At 52.4% G+C, this 17,105-nt stretch overlaps 5 protein-coding genes across 6 annotated transcripts; 3 read left to right on the plus strand and 2 right to left on the minus strand.

The window, feature by feature from the left end:
• Positions 1-2,214: 2,214 nt before the first annotated feature.
• Positions 2,215-3,140, plus strand: HMPREF1120_01675 (TATA-box-binding protein; the record flags this gene model as incomplete). Its single annotated transcript, XM_009155696.1, has 3 exons — positions 2,215-2,477; positions 2,536-2,623; positions 2,685-3,140. 3 exons carry the CDS (start codon positions 2,215-2,217, stop codon positions 3,138-3,140), a joined length of 807 nt encoding a protein of 268 aa, XP_009153944.1.
• A 2,685-nt stretch (positions 3,141-5,825) lies between these two features.
• On the minus strand, positions 5,826-7,384 carry HMPREF1120_01676 (fructosyl amino acid oxidase; the record flags this gene model as incomplete). The annotated part of the gene is made up of 2 exons (XM_009155697.1): positions 5,826-6,144; positions 6,255-7,384. The coding sequence occupies 2 exons, from the start codon at positions 7,382-7,384 to the stop codon at positions 5,826-5,828; spliced, it is 1,449 nt and encodes a 482-aa protein (XP_009153945.1).
• Positions 7,385-8,412: 1,028 nt separating this feature from the next.
• On the plus strand, positions 8,413-9,201 carry HMPREF1120_01677 (ubiquinone/menaquinone biosynthesis methyltransferase; the record flags this gene model as incomplete). The annotated part of the gene is made up of 1 exon (XM_009155698.1): positions 8,413-9,201. The coding sequence occupies one exon, from the start codon at positions 8,413-8,415 to the stop codon at positions 9,199-9,201; it is 789 nt and encodes a 262-aa protein (XP_009153946.1).
• Positions 9,202-11,958: 2,757 nt separating this feature from the next.
• HMPREF1120_01678 lies at positions 11,959-16,111 on the minus strand. Of its 2 annotated transcripts, XM_009155700.1 has the most exons (2): positions 15,778-16,111; positions 11,959-15,721 (listed from the first exon to the last, which is right to left on the minus strand). In XM_009155700.1, the coding sequence occupies exon 2, from the start codon at positions 12,856-12,858 to the stop codon at positions 12,229-12,231; it is 630 nt and encodes a 209-aa protein (XP_009153948.1). In that variant the 5' UTR covers positions 12,859-15,721; positions 15,778-16,111; the 3' UTR covers positions 11,959-12,228. The 2 variants fall into 2 exon arrangements, with proteins under 2 accessions (XP_009153948.1, XP_009153947.1); XM_009155699.1 differs by having other exon boundaries at positions 11,959-16,111.
• On the plus strand, positions 14,081-15,416 carry HMPREF1120_01679 (uncharacterized protein; the record flags this gene model as incomplete). The annotated part of the gene is made up of 2 exons (XM_009155701.1): positions 14,081-14,520; positions 14,576-15,416. 2 exons carry the CDS (start codon positions 14,081-14,083, stop codon positions 15,414-15,416), a joined length of 1,281 nt encoding a protein of 426 aa, XP_009153949.1.
• Positions 16,112-17,105: the final 994 nt, after the last annotated feature.

The raw sequence follows: 17,105 nt of genomic DNA on the forward strand, positions 1-17,105 counted from the left end.
TTTGAGTGGGAACAACTTCCCCAGGCACAGCTTGAGGTTTTCCTATAGCATGACGCCATTTCTTTCGTATGAAGTAATGTGCCCGTGTATTTCCTCGCTTATCTGGAGATCTCTGCGCCGATGGCTACAGACGCTGGGCTCTCCGCCCAAAGAATCACTACTGTTGGAAGCTTCAACAGATGCTAGGCAATCCAGCCCGGCTATAATCGGATGGCGTGTCGCATACTGTGCCTATCACTTGAACCTTACCTAGGTAGTAGCACTCACTCTTCATTACGATGTCCGCTGCCATCGCCGATGAGATGGAATGCAGGATAATAATGTACCGCCATAGGAGCGGCAGCACCGTCTGGTCTTGGTGCCCATTTGACGATTGTACCAAAAGAGGTCCTTTTGCCGAGGTGGATCTTGAGATCAAGTTCATAGGGCATCATTTCGAGATATTTCATCCGTTTGATTGGTGGTAAACCTACCGGTCGACATCCTGGCGTTATCTTTAGGCCACCGGGGCCGGAGGATGATTGGCCAGCGGCGTTGCCAGTAGCGTCCGGATGAAATTCCGGTCGCTGCCAAAACATCCGAAATGGCAAGGCCAAGAAAAACCTAGGTAAGCTTGCGCGGCATGTGAAACAGTTTTGTGGCCACTTGACTCATGATTTTCCCATCTCACCACCACACACTTTTTGACTCCTGAAAGTCCGCCTCCTTGCTCACTCCGGCTGGTTGGGTTCTGCACAGTATGACTGCTTGAGGCTGTCGGGAGAAGTGTGTGATATGGCTACGACTGCATCGGCCTGCAGACGAGAGTCTGGTGCCAAAATGGACGGACTGCGTTTGCAGGTGTTGTGGGCGGCGTCTCCGAGCAGCAGCTTGTAGAATCCGCCAGAGTGTCCCCTTCTCACCTTCCATTCCCCAGCAGAAAAATTTGAAGCACGTGAGCTCGGGCCAATGTCACACAGCCTCCATAGTGGCGGCAACGGCAATTTCTCCGGCCAACGATCTGCTCTGCCATTTCTTTTGTCCGCTGCTGTTTTGAATTGACCTTGCTGAAGGCTTTCATGTTTGCTCTGGGTGGCCGGTAGCAGAAGACAGGCTTTGGTAAAGGGAGGGCGCAGGCATGCACGGGAGCACTGGCATGGCAAGCCGCATGCCAGTGCAGTTGCATTGGCTGTGCAGCAAAGAAAAGGGGCAGATAAGCCTGAGGTGCAAGGGCAGTTGGGCGCTGGGATGACGTCCGCTAGACCGTGTAGGGACTAGCGGGCCAGTAGTCGCCTCTAGCGTCATTTCGGGGCGGCGGGGTGGCCAGGCAGCAGCTGCGACTATAAAAGAGGCCATGCCCTCCTTCCCGCGCGACCGTATCCGACCTTTGATCTCTGACATTTTCTTGGCTTGGCATTTCGCCGCAATTCCACACCCTCGCCATCCACTCTCCACGTTCGTCGGGCTCAAACTGCGCATTCCCACGCCGCACGCCTGCGACAACCTCTCTCATATCCCGTATCCGGCCACGATCTGATCCTCCCTGATCGTGCCTCACATACATTCGGGCGCTCCGCTGCAAAGCCTCTCGAAAAGATTATCCAACAAGAGACTGGATATACTTTGCGAGCGCCGTTCCGTTCTCTTCAAGACAGAAATCAGGGCAAAAGGACATTCAAGCCCGCAAATAGACAGTCTGCACTTTCCGCAATAGTAATTCGCGAGTCCTTTTTTCCTCTTGCTCGTTCTTCCTACCTCGTCGTCGTTGTCGACCGAAGATCAGAAACACCTGGTACTCGGTCTCACTGTCGGTTCCAGTCAAGAATCAAGTCGACGGTGGCCTTGGAAGTAGGGCAGTCGTTTGTAGGGGAGACATTGAGTTGTTCATCTCCCACATTTCGGTACGAATACACACGCACCTACCTCCCTGTCGCAATCCGAGTTCCTCTGTCGCTGTCGAGTTTTGACGACGACGAGCTGCCTGCGCTGCAGTGGGTGAAAATCAACTATTCACTGCCGCAAAGTCAAGTCTCTCGTGCCGCCGAACCGACTGCGAAAACTTCACTTTCCTCTCGCGCCACCTTCACCTGAATCTTACCAACCAGGACAAACCTCGTTCCTAACCAAAACATCTCAGACTGCTTTCATCCTCTCATCAATCTCTCCCTCCCCGATAAAACTCCATCAACCGCAGCGTTTTGTTGCGCTCGTCGAGTACCTCACAAAACTGCAATCATGGAGTCCCTTACCACTCATCCATCCACCGCGCAACAGGCCAAAGCCTTCACATCCCCCGCGTCGCTCTCGTTTCCAGGTGGCGCTGGCGACTTGACACCGCCCTCATCTGAGAAAGATGGACAGAACCTCAACGGTGGCTCCTACGCAGATGGGAAGATGAACGGTCAACCGCAAGGAGGAAATGGAAATGCTTTACAAGCTCCCCAGACGCCTTCGGCGACTCCTGGTGCTGGAGTGAGTGGTATTGTCCCAACTCTGCAGTGAGTACTCCCCTTTGTTGTCCCTTGTTGGTCAACAGAGGTTAACATTTGTACCAAGAAATATCGTTGCTACGGTCAACTTGGACTGTCGTCTCGATCTGAAGACAATTGCGCTTCATGCCCGCAACGCCGAGTACAACCCCAAGGTACGTAAATACGAAACTACCAGTGTTTCTACATGCAGCAGTCTTCTGACACCATGTTCAGCGTTTCGCTGCGGTCATCATGCGTATCCGTGAACCCAAAACCACTGCTTTGATCTTTGCGTCGGGCAAGATGGTCGTTACCGGCGCAAAGTCGGAAGATGATTCGAAACTTGCCAGCCGCAAGTATGCTCGTATCATCCAAAAGCTTGGTTTCAACGCCAAGTTCACGGACTTCAAGATCCAGAACATAGTGGGCTCTTGCGACATCAAGTTCCCTATTCGACTGGAGGGTCTTGCCTCAAAGCATCACCCTTTCAGCTCGTATGAGCCTGAATTGTTCCCGGGTCTCATCTACCGCATGATCAAGCCAAAGATCGTTTTGTTGATCTTCGTCAGCGGAAAGATTGTGCTCACCGGCGCCAAAGTTCGAGAGGAGATTTACCAGGCATTCGAGCAGATCTACCCGACACTCTCAGGTAGGCTTCTTCTGATGTCCTTGGAGTTTCTTCAGTTCTGACTAACAACCTTGACAGATTTCCGTAAGGTCTGAAGAGTCAGTGTCGCCGATCTGTCAACTCACCTGCCGTGTAACAATAAAAATCTTTACCTCCGGTCCTTCGACAACGGTCGGCTTGTCGAGGGATCGTCAGATGCTATGGTTCTTACCAAGCATCTCTCTCCTAAAATTGTGTTTTTTCTTGCTTCCCTGTCACGACTATCACATGAGCATTGCATGGCGTTTTGAGCGAGGTACCTTCTTCGGGGGGCCAACCGATACCCAAGGACGGGTGCAAAGGCCTTTTCAACCAGATTAGACATTGTGTCTTCATCGACAAAGGACATTTTCGCGGTATTCGGCGCGCTGGTCGATTTCGAGTGCCGCCTTGGGGGTGTTGTGTGTTTCACTCTTCCGGTTTCACGGCTGCTGCCCGGTCTTCTGGCGATACATCACAAAGATGTGTTCCGGGCATGGAGGTTCATCCTCTCCTATTTCAGACTTTGGGGGCTCCGAGAGGTTGAAACCTGTCCATCGGACTGTAGCAACGAGAAAAGCAAAAGTGGTGGCGTTTCTTGCATGGCTGTCGGAAGGGTGCTCGTGCTGCTGGAAACATCAGCAGCATTGCATGATAGCTTCAATATGAATCTTGATCCCGCCAAAACGTTTGTTCTTGTTTCGATCGAGTCTGTGATTTGTCCGCTGTCGCCTCTTTGATATCATCACGGCGTCAGATTGTAGTGCAAGTGAACCACCGCCATCGAGTCGGCGGAAGTGGTCGTCGACAGAAACCCCAGCAGTTGTGGCATTCTGCATGAAGTTGGTTTGACGGGCTTGTGTGTCTCATCAGGCACCGCGACTGCACTGCTCTAATCTAGATGAATGATGCCCCTCGAGATCGTGACAAGAATACTTTGTTTTCACATGCTGACATGTTTGTCACGTAGTATGTCATGTCATGGCGTGTGCTTCGGCAGGCGGCTCTTCTGTTGCGGTTGAATTCACTCTGATACTTTTCCCAAGTGATCCGTGAATGATAACCAGTCACTCAGTCCGTGTAGGTGAGGTGACAACGGGTGACGATGGGGTCCGACTCGACTCATCAGCGGTCAAGGGAGATTTTGCACACGGTAAGTAGCAGCTGGTGGGATAGGTGGATAGTGATGAGTAGTGATGCAGGTGTCGTGACGCTTTGCTGGGCTGTGGAATTTGTTGGTGTTGCATCGTGAGGTAGGTATTATTGTACAGCAGTAGTACCTTGTAGTCAGGAGAGGATATGGGCGCTTTGCGGTGCGGTTGTCCTTGAGAACCAGGGGAAATACTGTACCTGCAGTTGAGGCCCAACTGTCCAGTAGAACCAGGTGCAGTACAGTAGACGGTAGCAGTCGTCAGGGAAGAGAAGAGGGAATATAAATAATTACCTCTGCACTGCAGTATAATGTTGGATTGTTTCGAGGGATGATCGTTGCTGGTCCTCACTCCCCCCAAGGTTAGGGTCCTCACTCACCACACCACTGCGCGGCACTCCAGCCTGAGGTATGTAGGTACGGTACTCGATCGCTTATTCACTGAGTTGCAGAGTGACAGATGAATAGTATTGTCTTGTTGTAGGCATCATATTACTTTCTTGAACCATCGCGATGTTGGATGGCAAGGCGCTGAACCAAGGAGGCACCGTATAGCAGGAAGAGTGGTGGTGGTGGTGGTGGTGGTGGTGACAAGTTGAACTGCAGTGCGCGAATAGGGGGGAGTAGTACTGTATAATGAGGGGGTTGCTTGTTGTCTTGCAGTGGGACGCGTGCTCAGGATTCGTGACTCGGGCTCGTGCGCACCCGCGGCTGTGGTTCGCGGTTGTGTAGTATTTTGGCTCGAACTTTTGAGTATGTACCTGGTAGGTAGGTAGGTAAAGTGTTATTATTGTGTCTGTACCTTATGTAGCAGTAGTACTAGGAGAGTAGAGTACATGGTTGAGTGTCGAGAGTCGAGGATCAAGTATTATTAGTTGTAAAAGAACCGCGGGTGTAGTACAGTAGGACCAGAAATATGTAGAATGGATGCCAGTGCACTGGAGTGGCAGATCGCGTCTTGGTGGGGGAGACTCTGCCCTGGTTTGGCTTCGGTCTGTCACTGGACGAACTTAAACCATGGAATCGATAATGTCGCGTGATGAACCTCACTGCTGCTGCTGCTTCTGCTTCTGCAAGAATTTAATCATGCAGTGCGGGACAAAATACTCCCTGATAGGTTATGGTCGTGCAAATGATATGCGGTACTATCAGTAGCAATGCAAGGGATCAAAGATAATCTATGAAGGCAAGACGAGGCAAAGTGGCTTCGATGGGTTTGAGTAGTACGACATCCTCTTCGTTGCAAGGGGGCTCACTTTGTCAAATCCTCGACGGAATTTATATACTGACTGCGATGCCAATGATGCACTGGCACTGGCAGGCCATCTTGGTCGAGCGACTTTGCTACCAACTAATTTACCAGTATTATAGTCCAAGGATGGAACACTAGGAGCAATCCAGACCAGGCCGGATGATACCAGTGCGAGTATATGAGATATATGTATACTTACCAGGTAGCAGCTCGAGTATCTCAAGCCATAACCGCCAGTCGCAGGTCTCTCCTCACGAATTTATATGTCCTCACGAGTTTATATGTCCTCACGAGTTTATATACAGACAAACTTGCAAAACAACAGATTTATAGCTTCGAGTCACGGCGTAGCGATGGTTTGATGTCCTTTCTGGCCAGCTCTTGCTCGAGAATCATGCCTTTGGGTCCAGCCCGACTACCGTCCTCACAGCCGATAAAGTCTTGGACAACACCGGTCGCCGCCACCTCGGCGTCAGTTCTCCAGCGCCATTCTTTGGCTAACTCGGGGTCCAGTGTCCCTTGTATGGCATCGACGATTTTATCACCGATCACGGGGAAGAACTTGAAACCGTGGCCGCTGCCTCCTGTGGCGATGAACAGACCTTTGTACCGCGGGTGGAACGTAATGAGAAAGTCGCCGGTTGGACTACAAAAGGGTTAGACGCGTCCGGTTTGGGGAAAAAAGGGGCTTGATAGCAAGAATGAAAAGCATGGGATCATAGACTGGGAAAGGAATGTGAGGAATTGGAGACTTACGTGTCGCAGTACCAACATATTCTTGTCCTCGAAAACGGACGCTCCGCCATGTGCGGCACCAAGCCTCGCAGAGCTTCGCGCAACGCCTTCTGTCCCTCGAGGGGGATTGGCGTTCCAACCTTGGGAACGCTCACTTCGACAACTCCGCCTTCCTCAGAACATTCGAGGTCATTGTTGAGGAATCCCGGATCGAGCTTCTTCCGGGGGATTTTGACGGGGTTAATGTACCCGAAGCCGTGTCTTGCGATCTTCAACTCCTTTGTTCGTGGGGGGATGATGAACATGCCCCGACTCAGGTTCATGATGGTCGGCCTGTCTTGCATGGCCTTCACCTCTTCATCGGTGATGTTGACATATGCGATCGCCTGACCGGTCGCCAAACAACGACCTTGCAAATCGATCAAAGTCGGACTCCAAGCTCCTGCGGCCAGGATCGTCAGGTCTGCGTGTATCTGCTCGCCACCGACCAACTCGACACCGGTGCATTTCTCCGTGCTGGGTTCCACGAGGAGCCTGGCGACATGTGCACCGCTGCGCAGTGTGACTCGGTCGCCGCCCTCCTGGCGCAATCGCCTCAAAGCGTATGCGACGCATTTCTCGGCATCCGCCCAACCAGAGTTGAAGTTGGCATATCCGTAATCCCCGCTGACTTGGTCGTAGCCCGTCGCGGCTCGGATCTCGTCTGGATTTCGCAGTTCCTTGATCTTGTCCGTGTCCACGTACCAGCGTCGGCGGCCCTGGTTGTCCTTCTCGTCCTCTGCCGCCAGTTCCCGGACCGTCGCCAGTGACTCCTTGACGTACCGGCCGCCTTCTTCTTCATCTGCCGTCAGAACGAACCCGGGCTCATAGTATCTGCCTTCCCCGCCCCATCCTTCTGGCGTCTTGTCGCGCCACAGCTCTTGCGCCTCCAGCGCTAGCCTCGAGTAATGTCGGTAGGCATAGTCGGCGCGCACGATCCGGCTGGCGTCCACGGACGAGCCCTCGGGGTTCGGCAGCGACGGCGAAGCATCGACAATCGTCAGGCGAGTCGCCTTGTATTCTGGCTTGTGGAGGATCGATAACGCAGTGGACAGTCCGAAGACGCCAGCTCCAATTATGAGAACATGCTGAGGGATTGGGCCGTTAGACATGATAGCTCATAATTGAATTGTGTTTTATTTTTCTAGCACCAAGATACGCCTCGGCTCTTATTCAATAGGTATAAGCAGTAGTAGTATAAAAAAGCTAACTGGAAATCGTCAATCGCAATCGTACGCAGCTGCTCAGGCCATCGTGTGCTCGTGTGGATTTTGCAGCTGCTCAGGCTGGGGCTTCGTACCTTTTTTTCTCCGCACTCGCAGTCGTCTTCGAAAAGGCGCGTGCCTCGCAGAAAACAGACACTACTTACTACTACTACTGCACCCTTGAACCGATCCGGCCGAACGGTTTCCGCAGGGAAAAATTATTATCATGTGTTCATCCCACCACTGATTTACTTGTGCAACTCCGACTCCCCGAAGTTGTGGGGAATTGCTTTTGATGCTTGCAACATACTCCCAAACATCCTTGTGTATAGATTACTTGCGATGCAATGAGCCTCAGACTCCCAGTCGCAGACACGAGGATGCGGTCCCTGGCAAAGTCGAGAGTTCCGCACCTCGCAGCCTCGCTACTTGTGAAGCGCGCGACGTCGTCTCCAGGGGACCTCAAACCACGAATACTGGTACAACATGGTTCAAGTTATCGTAACAGTCTCGCCTCCGGCTACAGACAGACGATACCCCCGCCGACCAGCTGCAGCTGGCAACGGCCATTATTGAACCAGAACACCTCCCGCACCTACGCATCGACCGCTCAGAGTCTACCACGGCGGGCTCCCCTACCACGACCATCGCAGCCATCGAACCAAGCAGTTGGTAACGCCTCACCCAAGAACAATGGACCTACTAGTTCATCAGCAGCGGCGCGGGCGCGGGCCTCGAGTCGACCGCAGCGCTCATTCAACATATACTTCTGGGGCGTATCACTATTCGGATTCGTGCTATCAGCCTACCTCAGCTCTCTATACGTAACATACCAGCGCGAAGTGAAAGAGTCGGAACAACTAGACCTGCCCCAGAATGCAGACGTATCGAGCCGCTGGATGGATCTGTCACGCAACTTCGACGACGAAGTCGACATGTCGGAGAAACTGATGGGCTTGCGGTCCAAACGGCGGAAACTTTGCCAGCAAGCCGAGGGAAACGTGCTGGAAGTCAGTGCAGGCACGGGGCGAAACATGGACCTGTACAATCTCGATCCGATCAACACGCCGCGCAACAAAAGGATCAAATCTCTCACTTTCAACGACCAGAGTGAGATCATGGTCTATCAGGCCGAGAAAAAATTTGAGAAATTGCAGGAAGAGACGGATGCCATTGCAAAATTCCGCGGACCCGTTCGGTTTGTGGTTGGCGACGCCGCTGATAAACGGGTCATCAGTCGACCTGAGGGCGGGTTCGATACTATTGTGCAGACTATGGGCTTGTGCAGTATGGCGAACCCGGTGGGGTTCCTTAAGAGGTTGGGTGAGCTGTGTAGACAGCCTGGTGAACCAACTAAGGGACTTGACAATCTGACCAACAAAAAAGAAGACGGTCGTGAGACCGATCAGAGACCACATGGTGAAGGCGACGGCAACCAAGACAAAGGCGGCAAAATCCTCCTCCTCGAACATGGCAGGTCCTATCTCGGTTTCCTCAACAAGTATCTCGACAACATTGCCAAACGACACGCCGACCGCTACGGATGCTGGTGGAACAAGGACATTGACCAGATCATAAAGGACAGCGGGCTCGTCGTCGAGAGCAAGAAGCGGTATCATTTTGGGACCACGTATGAATACGTGTTGAGGCCGCCGCCGCATCAGACCCAAAGCACGAGTACAACTACGGGCCCCACCGCAGCAGAGGACGTAAACCATGCTTGAACTGAATTGGGAGTGGATCATATGGAGAGATACAGATATACAGAACATACTTGTAACAATAGTAAATCCCTATACTGTATTAGTAGTATATATACCTAGATAGTAGTACCCGACATTCTACTCTTTACGAAGGCATTATATCCCATCAAATCGAATACTCGCCAGTGAGGTGTACCGAGCCAAAATAGAAATAATATAACTAGGGCCTAACCGCATGCTGCGTGTGCATCATACTAGTCCACTGCGCGAACATAAAAGGTTGAGATCCTTCGCGAGGGTGTATGCACCCTGACTGCATTCGTGGAAATCTGAAAATACATACATTCTATGAATACATTGTATATATTAAATTGAGCAACACTGCTTCTGCCGCGGCCAATCGATCCACGTGGCCCAGAGAACAGCTACTGGCACGAGTATGCCACATGCTTCTGTACCACTGGACAGTAGTAATAAATGTAATGTATCAGCATTCAGTGATGCCGCCTCGATGCGAAACAACCACCAAAGTGCCTGCCTACCCAAGGTAGGTAGGCTTGACATTGCACACTGGCAGACCTGACTTCGCGGGCGCCGAGTCCGGATCAAACCCCCCTGTTTGAACTTTCATGTTGGAGAAGACCTCTTCTTCGGATGACCATACCCTCCATGAGCTGGTTCGGCTCAGCTTGGAATGCATGGGGTTCAAGTTCGGTCATAGTATGAACGGGCCAGGTAGGTAAGCACTTCAAGTTGTCCGGCAATTGATATTTAGGACACTCGAACCGAAGTGGCGGCCATAGTTCCATCACCTCCGCAGCATTCCTGTGTGGTAAGGTTTGTGGTGGGAATCCTTAGTCCGGCAGAGTTTCGAGCCCCAGCATCTTCGAGTTAGTCGTGCCCGGACAGCAGATCCGCGACACGGCTCCAGAACCGAGCACCGGATACGTCCCTAGACACATACCTAGCCAGGAGATGGCGTTTTCCGGACGATAGCGAGACTTTAACGCGGTTCGCCTGATGTTCGCTTGGATGTCGTCGGTATCTTCGATTCTCCAACACTGCATCGCTGTCCACAATTTAAAAGATGTCTTCCCCACGATTTACGTCATGATGTGTTGGGATGGTGGAGGAGGAACGGCAGTCCTTGGATGTGTAGGAATAACCACACAGTAGTCAGTAGTACATTTGACTGCAGGTGCCAGTGACCGTACAGTAGGCTGCAGCCCATGTTGGCAGATCGGGTATATGGAAGAGTCCCTGCAAGAAATGTATCCGGTAAGGACAAACTCGAAGCAGACCAAAGCAGACCATGGTTGTCAGAATTCTGCCGCATCTGAGGCTGTAGTAGGACATACTACCCGGGCCACGCATGTGCCACTCTTCGGTTGAATCAAGGTACAAACCCCCATCAGCAAGTAGCATGGCTCTGTCGATCAGAACCTCGGGAAGTCTCTCTGCAACTAGCAACAACTGAGGTCAATGCGTCTTACTAGCTGCAGTCAGTCCATGGATGAATATTGACCTGAAGCCACGATTGCGATTGCGGCACCGACACGGGGTGCGGGGGACTGCATTTCGGTCGTTTTGTTGCGGTCCAGGCCAAACCCCGACTTATCAGGGGTGACTTCGGCTGTGTCCCATGCGCAACATCCAGAGGAGGAGAGGAAAGTTGAGATAGGCCATGTGCTGCCATTCCCTCGCTAGCACGGTCGCAGTGCAGTGTCTATTGATACGACATCGACATTGTTGGGCACACTCTTCGCTTAATGCTCGATCGACAGAGATAGACTGCAGTGGTCCATTAATTCAGATACCTGTTTTGAGTATCGCTACCGTTGGCGACGCTGAGACGTTGGAATGATCTTGTTCCAAAAAAAACCACATACTCTTTCCAAGGGCCTCCGATTCGCTTGTGCCCGAGCTACAATATCCTTGCAACATGGGGAGAGCCAACGCCAGGTACGGATCACGTGAAAGATCGGTCCTGGTCTGGTCGTCGATCGGATGCAGCGGATAGTGGAGGTTTGCGGTACCATCAAACAAATCTGTTTCCCCTGTCGATTTTGCGCTGTCTTGGGTATACGTCAATGATGGAGTGCGATGATTCGCTTCAGCCAGGAAGGTCAACGCGAGCAGAGAGGTCTAGTTGCAATAAAACACACCTGCCCACATCATGAGGCAATGGTTAGCTGCTCGCAATCACAGTTGTAGTAGTTCGCTGGATGATCATCAATAATCCCATCGTATTGCGCGAATGGATGCTTGGGCTTTTGGATCTTTACCATGTGCTGTCTGGATCTGACGGGCTTAAGCGTCGCGCAGAGCAACCAGGTCCATGCAGTGACACAAGACAATCTGCGCAGATAGCAAAACGGTCCACCTGATGGGATGCTCGTAACAAGCTGGTGGCACCGCAGGAACATCAGTGACGCCCTCGCTTCAGCTCTGCGTCAATTCTTTGTGAAAATTTTCTGATGGTACTACAACGTTGTAGTAAGAGAATAATTTTTAGTCTGGCTGATGGGGAAGAATATCTCTATTCTAACTGGAAGGGAACCGACTAGCGTACATTTATTCTATCGCAGGCTGCAGCGCGGATGTCATGGGCCCCAAACTGACAGCCACCAAAGAGGCACCAGAGCCACCCCCTGGAGCCTGCGCCTGTCAGCCTAAACTCTGTTCTGATCTGTCGCACTCCAACTGTTTGCAACTGGCTCATACAACACAACAGACTGACGATGCACACCACACCACCACTGCATTGCGTTCTGCCATTGAGGAGTTATCATTATCAACGTATTCAGCCGCTTACAACCCCTCCAGCGTTGGCCTCGGCTGCGTCTCATGTTGGTACTGTCGTTGAAGCTCAGCAATATCATAATGCGTGCCTAGTCCAAACGAGCTTTGATTTACAGGAGACTGGCCCCAGCTGTTGTTGCATCTGGTGTGATGTCGTTCCACTAATCTTCTACCCAGTAGAAAAGAACCGCCGCTACAAATTGTCCTTGATCGCTATCGTTACGTTTTCCGATGCAGATCATTTGACTATAAGCGAACGGACGCAGGATACAGCACCATTGAGAGCCCGGGGTGGTCAACCCTGTGGACACTGCAGTGGTGGCCATGTGCCTGTGCGCGTACACTGAATCTTGAAACGGATAGCAACAGCCATGACCTGCCACCTTGCCATACAGCACACTGCACACCAGTCAGTTCTCTTCTGTGATGAAATCCAACGATGGCGCAGCTGAGGTCGGGAAGTGTTCCGGACAGATGCCGTGAATACAAACACAGCCGAAGGTTTATGGCCAGCATCAACACAGAGCAACGTAAGAGGGGGTTGCAATATGGTATACGACTGGGCGGATTGGCTGTTGCGGCTCGAGGGCCTGAGATAGACATTATTTGACAGTGGTTTGATAGGTTGTCAGACGGTTCGGAGAAAGAACGCCTGGGACGTCGTCGGTGCATCCGCGCAGGATAGAGCAGACTTAGGGCCGAATGCTCAAACGATGCTAAAAGAAGCTCTAGCCAGGGCTCTAGAGCGCAGAGGAAGCAATTTGAGTGGATGTCAGTGGACGGCGGGCTCGATGTTCTCGGATCTCTGGGCCACGATGTTCGGCCAGAAGTAGGTAGGAATCTAACATAGGCTACCGCAGTAGTACCTTTAGGCATGGCTCATGGATGCAAGTGGATGTCGTCCTGCAGTGGTGGTACAGCCTGAGTGGCATTTCTGGCGGGATTCGCGGTGTCTGAAACCAAAAAGCCCATCACTTACAGGCCTTGATCCGGGCTGCGTACCAGGGCTTGCTAGGGACCCGCCAGGGTTTTCCCTCCCTTGCCAAAAATGCATTCCGCCACCTGTTGAAGGCTGCACCGGCGCCTGGGCTAAGCTGCCTGCTCCTCCTCTCCCGGTGCGTTGCCATCATCATACTACTCCTCCCAGACCTGTAACCTGATCCGCCTCTCCTACGACAGCTTCTATAGCTCTGTGAAATTTTTTGTTCCAGCTGCTCTCGTAGTATCTTCCTTCGACGTACAGGTATCTTTCTTTGTCGTGGTGATACTGTACGAGCATTGCATCCTCGTCCGTACCCGAGCCCTGCCACAGCATCCCTCCGACAACTTGCACCAACCAAACCCGCCAACCTCTACTATTGGATCCCCCATTGCGGCATCCAGCAGCAGGCTCCCGGGCACGCAGTCACAATAATAATTATTCTGCCACCACCATCACCCACTAGTACTGCGGGTTACATCCTCTGCTTACGGGTAGAGAACAAACAAACACTGGGAAGACATTGCAGCTTCACCACCCGTCACCCTGCTCGATCACCAACGCCGTCACCATATCTCTCGTGCTCATTGCACTCGCCGCCGGCCTCAGCCAACGTCTACCAGTAGTGGATGCATCTGTGCTTACCGCTGTTTGCTTGAGCTGCCCAGTCAAGTGGAAGTCGCGAGATCTTTGACGCAAGGAGGCGGAAGCATCACCAGTCGAGCTGCTTCCCTGCGCCCTTAGCTGCAGAATTTGAAGCACCCTTCTTTGCGCCGCTCCACGCTTCCCCCGGCACCTTGCATCGTAGCCACGCACTGGCACTGCATTCCAGCTGGCTTGACGTCTCCAACCGCGCCTTCAACGTCCAGGCCTCCCTCCGTCACACTGCACTCATCCTCCCTAGTCGCAGCCTAAATCATCCATCCCCAAACATTTTGCCTGCGGAAAGTCAGGTCATCGCCAACTCCGTCGCACACTGTTGTACCAGGACATTTCTTGTCCACCCCCTTGGTGTTGCCGACACGCCCCCTTCTTCGTACCGTCTTCGTTATACAACATCTCGACGACACGACCGCGGCCTCACCTTTCTCTACTACCGACACATGACACATCTACACCATGCCTTACAACACCCGTCGCAAGTCACTGTCGCTGCCGTCGCTCGGCATCCACGTGCCTAATGCCTCGCGCACTCACCGCCCAACTCCCAAGGCTACACCAACCAGCGAGTCCACGCCGACGCCTCCGGCAAAAAAACAGAAACGCTCTCACGATGGCGACGAACCTCTGTCACCCGTCTCCTCCCCTCGCTCCAAAACTGGCTCTCCAGTCGTTGAGATACCGGCGTCCACCACCGTTCAGTCGCGCAGGGGTGCAGCCGAACACACTCCGCCTCCGTCTCCAGGGCTAGACGCACAAGTGCGCAAGGTGGACACCGAGGGAATCAACGACGATATAGTGATCGCCGTCATTGAACAGCTGGAAAAGACGGGCAATCGACCTCACCTCATCAGAGACCTAGCCACAGTGCTCGCCTCCACAAACCAAAACATTGCGCAGTAAGTGGCGTACATACCGTTGTCTTGGAGTTTTGCTTACTGACTTGCTCAATAGTTCTGCCAACCCTGCTGCGTTGCTCTCTTCTCGTCTGAGTGTATACCTCAAACGACCCTGGACTGCCCTGTCACCGTGCCCGCTGGCCAAGGAGCTCATTCCCGTTCACCCAAGAAAGGTGTTCTACTTCTTGACCACGCAGCCACGGTTACCCTTGCCTGAGAGTTCGGACGACATTCTCCCTCCCCCGCGGATCACTCACAAAAACCTCACTCCCAGTGTGTCTGACCAGAGCCAGACCGATGACGATGTGGATCTGGAGCAGCGAGATCGAGCGCGACTCTCTCCCAGTCCGGAAGTGGAACTCTATTCTCCTGAATTGGACCAAGAAGACTCCGTAGAGCCTTCGACACCCGGCGAATATTTCAGCGCCAGAAGTAGTCTCAATCCTGATGGTACACCGGAAGATCGTCGGCGGCCTAACCGAGCACCCAGCCCTCCACTAGAGGCAGACGAGCGCGGCTTTACCGAGACAGCAACTGCAGTTCGAGCTCGTGGCGTGAGCCTTCAGAATCGAACCGTGCAGCAGTCGGTTGAAGGGGATGAGAACGTCCAGGTTGTGGAAGCTTCTGAAGAGACGCCCGAACAGCGGCAGAAGCGTGACCGAGAGCTTGGGATGGAATTGTTTGGTCAAACCCATCCTAGTCTCCAAGTGCCGGAACAGAAACTGTTCTCGAGCAGCCCCTTGATCCAGGCAAAACAAGATCCGCCGGCCACATTGGCCAAGATGGATTTGGGATTGCAAATGGAGGATGTGGAGATGGGGGAAGCTTCTTGGAGCACCATGAGTCCGGAGCAGATCGAACTCGATGAGCTCGACACACTTTTCTCCGATTTTTGAATAGCATGGGGTGCATTGCTGTTGCCTCGGAAAACCACATCCCTTCTCTTCCTCTTGAGGATCAATCTAGATCCATGTTCTCATCTCTTCCATATATGATCTTTGTGCACCCTTCGGCTTGGTGTTTGAATGTTGCCAGTGGCCCATTTTTGGGACCGGAAAGATGGTCGTCGGAGATAAAGGCGCTGACGTTCGCCAAAGGGTGGGCCTGCTTCCTCTTCCTCTTCTCCTGCTGTCGCGCTGTCGACAGGGAGAAGATTGACGGTGGCCATGATAGAAGCTGTTAGAGGGATGATATACGTGATCTGGAAAAACCATGTAACATTAGCATTGCAGTATCACTTGCCGATGGCAGAATGACATTATAACCGTTGAGCCCGAAAGGCTTTTTCTGAGACAAAATTGGTCGAGTGACGAGATTCAAACCGACTCCGTCCTGCTCGCCAAGTAAAGTGTCCAGTCTCGCCCATGATGCCTGTAGCCAATTAGTTGTGCTGCTTAGCTGATATCAAGTCACGGCTGAAGCCGAATGGAATCTTTTTGCAGCAGCATCATGGAGCAATGGAAAGAGACCGGGGTTCTTGTCATGTGTCAAAGCTCCCCTTGGAACGAAACACCTCAGACTGCAGTGGGCGAGGGTGTTGTCCTGAGTTATAAGTATTGTACGGTTCTTGAAGTAAGGTCCTCGATTTGAAGTCGAGACCCCAATTTGAAGTGGCATGGCTACGAAATGGAGCACAGGGCGCATGTGACTGCGAGTCAGGTGGTCACCTTGGACAACCAGCAGCACGAGTCGTGCTCGGCCGTGATATGATAAGATAAGATTATGCATCTTCTGTTCGGGGCGAGCATCAGTGCTCGGCGAGCCGGTTCTAGCACATCCTGTCCTCGCGGACGACCTAGCACGTGTGCTTGGTAGATGTAAGGTATCTAGAGCTAGCGAGGGCTATCAGAGGCACCAGGAGTTATTTATGTAAGGCACACCAAGGTCAGTACATAGCATCCTGGAATCGAATACTGCATCCCAGTACCAGCAGGAGGCACCAGGTTGTGGTAGGATACAGTTGTACAGTGCTCGGGTGTACTACTGTACTACTGTGCTTACGGACGAACACGGGCGGGCGGACAAAAGAGGCTCTCACTTACCATAAAGGGGATGGAATACGAACAAGCGAGCAGCCAGAGTGGATGTTTCGGATCCTTAAGTTGAGTGTAATCTGAGATTGGCGCATAAGATGCTGATTTAACCGGCGGTCCAGCCAGATGGATTTCTCGGCTGGTACAACTAGCTGTCGCATCAGGATAGGCACAGGGTAGTATACGAATGCGAAAACCAAATGCACTTATTATTACCCGTGCCATCGATCTTGTTATTCCGTGAGCAGGCAGGCAGCGACTGCACACAGTGAACTTTGAAAATTTGAGGTTGTAGGGACTGTGGCAGTGCTGAGGTTCTGGCAGTGCAGCGCAGTGCGATAGACGGTGGTTCTCGCTGTTATGGTCCATGTTGTTGATGCTACGATGTCGACAACTTGAACGCTGGACTGTTTCACTTGCGATATCTCCTAACGCCGCCGGAAGCCCCCGAGCAAATCAATTCCGGCCGGAAGCTGATTGAGTACAAGTAGGTATTACTATGCCCAGCCAAGTTATGCACATGCCAAGGTTCCGAACCCGAGAGCATAAATT

Source organism: Exophiala dermatitidis (genome assembly GCF_000230625.1).
Source record: "Exophiala dermatitidis NIH/UT8656 unplaced genomic scaffold supercont1.2, whole genome shotgun sequence".
NCBI lineage: Eukaryota > Fungi > Ascomycota > Eurotiomycetes > Chaetothyriales > Herpotrichiellaceae > Exophiala > Exophiala dermatitidis.